The 5000-nt window shown below is 42.9% G+C and overlaps 1 protein-coding gene across 1 annotated transcript in view; it reads left to right on the forward strand.

Annotated features, from left to right (window-relative positions):
* Positions 1–5000, forward strand: part of LOC308096665 (cytochrome P450 26B1-like) — a gene marked incomplete at its 3' end in the record, with an annotated part of 37400 nt that overhangs the window by 9610 nt on the left and 22790 nt on the right. The window contains exons 6-7 of the mRNA XM_080444077.1: positions 1998–2121; positions 3696–3840. Of these exons, the coding sequence (XP_080300203.1) occupies positions 1998–2121; positions 3696–3840 (269 nt within the window). The remainder of the gene's footprint in view (positions 1–1997; positions 2122–3695; positions 3841–5000) is intronic.

Raw genomic sequence — 5000 nt, forward strand, 5'->3', positions numbered from 1 at the left:
GAGTGTTTGTTCAGTAAAATGAGTCGCCCATGTCTCTCCAGCTCTTTATTAACTCTTTCAGTGCCATGCTTATTTATGGAATTTTGGTTCTGAGTGCCACAACCAAAATTAATTGTAACAAAAAAGTTCTTAGGAGCCGAGATACAGCCTTTTTTAGTAAGTAGTTAAACAAAGAGTGAATGGAGCAGCAAATCTTCCAATCATCATATCTTGGGTTCAGAACCTTTTTTTCCCAAAAAAATAAAAATAATAATAATTAGATTTTTTTTTTGACGTCTTAGACGTCCTGTGGCACCCAGGGCTATTTAGACGTCGGACGTCTTAGACGTCCTGTGGCACTGAATGAGTTAAACAGAAAATGCATTTTCAGTGCTCTCTCCTGATTGGCTTAAATGTGTCACCTACCTGAAAATGTACATATATTGTGTTTATTAAAGAGCTGGAGAGACTCCTGTGACCGAACAAACGCTCTGTAGCAATGATTACTATCACAATATAGTACTTTAACCTTTTTAACAAAAAATATCACCAAAAAATATCATCACTTACCCCACCCCCCCACCAAAGAAGAAGAACATAGGTGATGCTGCATTCATCAGTTTTGTCTGTATTGTTTTTAATCTGTTTAGATCTTTGCTGTAATTTGTACAGCACTTTGAGCTGCATTTAGATGTATGAAAAGTGCTTTATAAATACAGCTCATTATCAATACCATTAACATTCATCATTTATAGTACTTAGCTGCACGCCGGTATCGCGCTCAGTAAATAGCAGATCTACAAGCTCACAACGTTGTGAGCTTGTAGATCTTCTGTTTACGGCAGGCAACACCAGTGTGCAACTAAGTATAAATCAGGCTTTAAGTGCATGGGTGAGGTCACCCTTGCACCATGTAGGTGTGTCAGCACTGCCCTCTAGTGTTGTTATTAGGGTATTATTATATTACTGCTAATCTGTTCCAGAATGAATAATCAGAATCAGAATCAGAATCAGTTTTATTGTCACATCACAGGTTTACAAGGTAAAAAAGTGGGTGAAATTCGTTTTTGTACATCTGGACAGGAAGAAAGATTTACTTTTCTTTTTTGCACTCAAGTATAATGAAACATGGTCTTCTAGCTCTGGTCCAGTTACTACTCTGCACCTTCTACAGATCCGGTCAATAGAAAAATTCTATTGATCGGATCTGTAGAGGGTGCAGCGGAGTAACTAAATAACGTTTTCTTTCTGGTGAAATATTTTGCATTTTAGTCAAAAGGTGCATTTTAGACGTCAGGTGGGGGGCTCAGAGTGTTTCCGCTTAGAATTGGCTTTCAACTCCATAAAACCATCTTTGTTTTGGTGAGTAGAGAAAGTGTCGTCGGGATCGGGACTCGAACTCGCGACACGCCGCCAGGCTGCATTGCACACGCACGCACACACACACACACACACACACACACACACACACACACACACACACACACACACACACACACACACACACAAGTGGTGGAAAAAGTACTCAAATGTTTTACTAAAAGCATCAATACTGCAATGTAGTACTCTGTTAAATAAAGTCCAGAATTCAAAATTTACTTGAGTAAAAGTACAAAAGTATTGGTATCAAAATGTACTTAAAGTACCAAAAGTAAAAGTACTAAAATGTTTGAAAATAGCAGATCTACAAGCTCACAACGCGTCGCGATGCGACGCATTGTGAGCTTGTAGATCGGCTATTTTCAAATAGCCTAGGTATAAAATAGGGCTACAGTTAATGTATGTTTTATAACGTAATAATATCTATCTGCAAAGTAACTAGTAACTAAAGTTTTCAAATAATTGTAGAGTAAACACGCACACACGCACACGCACACGCACACGCACGCACACGCACGCACACGCGCACGCACACACACACACACACACACACACACACACACACACACACACACACACACACACACACACACACACACACACTCACACTCATGTTGTGTAGCTGTCCTCCCCCATAGGGCTGATCTCTGCTCCAGTGAGTGTGAAGGTCCCTCTGTGGTCGTCAGGGTTCTGCACAGCTCTGGAGGCCAGGGACAGACTGATGGACATCATCAGAGACAGACTGGACAAGGACACTCACGGGTACGTCCATGTTGGTGACCATGACGACTACAGAATGTTTCTGCACGAGAACGTTTGTCACGGCGCCGTCTAGTGTTGATTTTGTCGACTAAAACTATCACGAAAAACGTTCGTCGACTAACTTTTTTTCACTGACTAAAACTAAACAAAAACATATTTGATAATTTTATACATAAAAAAGCTGCTATTTCTGCAATTTTAGTTTTCAACAACAAATAAAAACTAGACTAAAATGTTAGTGAGGATCTAGTGGAGAAGAAGTAAGTCATTTTATGTTTGGTTGTGCTCGGGTGTTGCGCTCTGAAAATAGCAGATCTACAAGCTCACAACGCGTCACGCTGCGATGCGTTGTGAGCTCCTAGATCTGCTATTTTCAGCATGCAACCAAGTGTAAAATCAGCCATTACGACGCCATCAAGGCACCGCCAACATACATTTTTAGTCGACTAAATCAACTGTAGATTTATGCCTCAACTCCTACAATTCCAAGTGCTTGTCAGGGTGGGGGGCAGTTCAAATATGATTATTTTGGGGGGTCCCCAGTTCAAATATGATTATTGTGGGGGGTCCCCAGTTCAAATATGATTATTTTGGGGGGTCCCCTGTTCAAATATGATTATTTTGAGGGGTCCCCAGTTCAAATATGATTATTTTGGGGGGTCCCCTGTTCAAATATGATTATTTTGGGGGGTCCCCAGTTCAAATATGATTATTTTGGGGGGTCCCCAGTTCAAATATGATTATTTTGGGGGGTCCCCAGTTCAAATATGATTATTTTGGGGGGTCCCCTGTTCAAATATGATTATTTTGGGGGGTCCCCTGTTCAAATATGATTATTTTGGGGGGTCCCCAGTTCAAATATGATTATTTTGGGGGGTCCCCTGTTCAAATATGATTATTTTGGGGGGTCCCCAGTTCAAATATGATTATTTTGGGGGGTCCCTCAGTTCAAATATGATTATTTTGGGGGGTCCCCAGTTCAAATATGATTATTTTGGGGGGTCCCCTGTTCAAATATGATTATTTTGGGGGGTCCCAGTTCAAATATGATTATTTTGGGGGGTCCCCTGTTCAAATATGATTATTTTGGGGGGTCCCCAGTTCAAATATGATTATTTTGGGGGGTCCCTCAGTTCAAATATGATTATTTTGGGGGGTCCCCAGTTCAAATATGATTATTTTGGGGGGTCCCCTGTTCAAATATGATTATTTTGGGGGGTCGTGGCCTGAAAAGGTTGAGAACCACTGCTCTAGTGCAGTGGTTTGCAAAGTGGGGTCCGGGGACCCCCCCAGGGGTCCTAAAGGGGGTTCCCCAGCAAAATGGGTGAAGATAGCATTAAACCAGTTCAACCACTTAATACAAGCTCACAATGCAGCTTGTAGATTTTGGCTACTTTCAAAAGAATCTTTACAAAATGTGGAATGTTGTGATGTTGTCTGTCTGTCTGTCTGTCTGTCTGTCTGTCTGTCTGTCTGTCTGTCTGTCTGCCTGTCTGTCTGTCTGCCTGTCTGCCTGTCTGCCTGTCTGTCTGTCTGTCTGTCTGTCTGTCTGTGTATGTGCTGTATGTGTGTAGGTTCGTAGGCTCGCTGGGCTCGTTGCCACTTCCTGGTCCCAGCTGTGCGTCTCAACATCTGCTGCTGTTCATCTCCGCTCTGATCCCCAAAGCTCTGGCCTCCCTGCTCACCTCCTTCACTCTGGCCCTGAGTGGTCCCCACATGGTACACACACACACACACACACACACACACACACACACACACACACACACACACACACACACACACACACACACACACACACACACACACACACACACACACAGTTTAACAATGTATTTATGTCCACGCACAGGGAAAGCATACAGGGACACACATATTGTAGGGTCAGTAAAAAGCACAATACTTTAACCAGCCTTTCTGCCTGGTCTTTGGGCGTCCCTCCCACGTTGTGGAAACCCTCCAACAACCAGTCTGTGTGTATAATGTCCTGTAGGCTGGATCACCAGAGGAAACAAAGCTCTTAGTCTTGCGCTGCTGCTTGGTGTTAACCCATTGAGACCTGAAGCCGATTCTACATATCTCCTAAATCCCAACAGTTTTCTGAAAAACGTATGTTTCTATATCAGTGGTGCTCAAACTTTTTCATGTCAAGGACCCCCAAAATGATATGTATTTGGCCGCGGACCCCCATCAAAATATGTTGTTCCAGGGACCCCCATGAAGCAAAGATTTGAGTTAAAAATGTTCGCTTTAAAAAAATATATATTCAAAGATTTGCACACATTTTCACGAATTTTCAAAAATAGCAGATCTACAAGCTCGTAGCGCGGCACTCGGTGCCGCGCTATGAGCTTGTATATCTGCTATTTTTGAATAGCCCAAAGTGTAAAATAATGCTTTTTAGCTCAAATAAAAAAATGACACAGTTCCAGGTCTTAATGGGTTAAAGCTCTCTCTAGTTGTTCTCGTGGGCCTGGAGGTTCACCCGTTGCTATTCCGACAGCGGGACGGACCCACCGCGGGATGGCTGCCGGGTCTATTGCCTCTCTTCCCGGTAACTGTTCACAGGAAGGAGGGCCCGTCGTCACGTAGCGTTGCGGCTGTTGGTAGATTCCACCGGTGAGAAATGCCTTCTTGTATGCAAGCTACATATCGTCCACAGAAGTTGCAAATGCATCCACTGCACCTACTACTGATGATGGCAGTGACAACGGGGCAGTTTAACGTCAGGCCCAGGACACACACACACACTTTTTTTTTCTCTTCTAAATTTAGAGTAGCCAATCATTTTTTACCCCTTTTTCTCCCCAATTTAGTCATTATGCCTATTGATTCCTCCCCACACACATCTCTGTGTTGTCACTGCTGTTAGTCAGGGA

Source organism: Gymnoscopelus braueri (genome assembly GCF_963280865.1).
Source record: "Gymnoscopelus braueri genome assembly, chromosome: 12".
NCBI lineage: Eukaryota > Metazoa > Chordata > Actinopteri > Myctophiformes > Myctophidae > Gymnoscopelus > Gymnoscopelus braueri.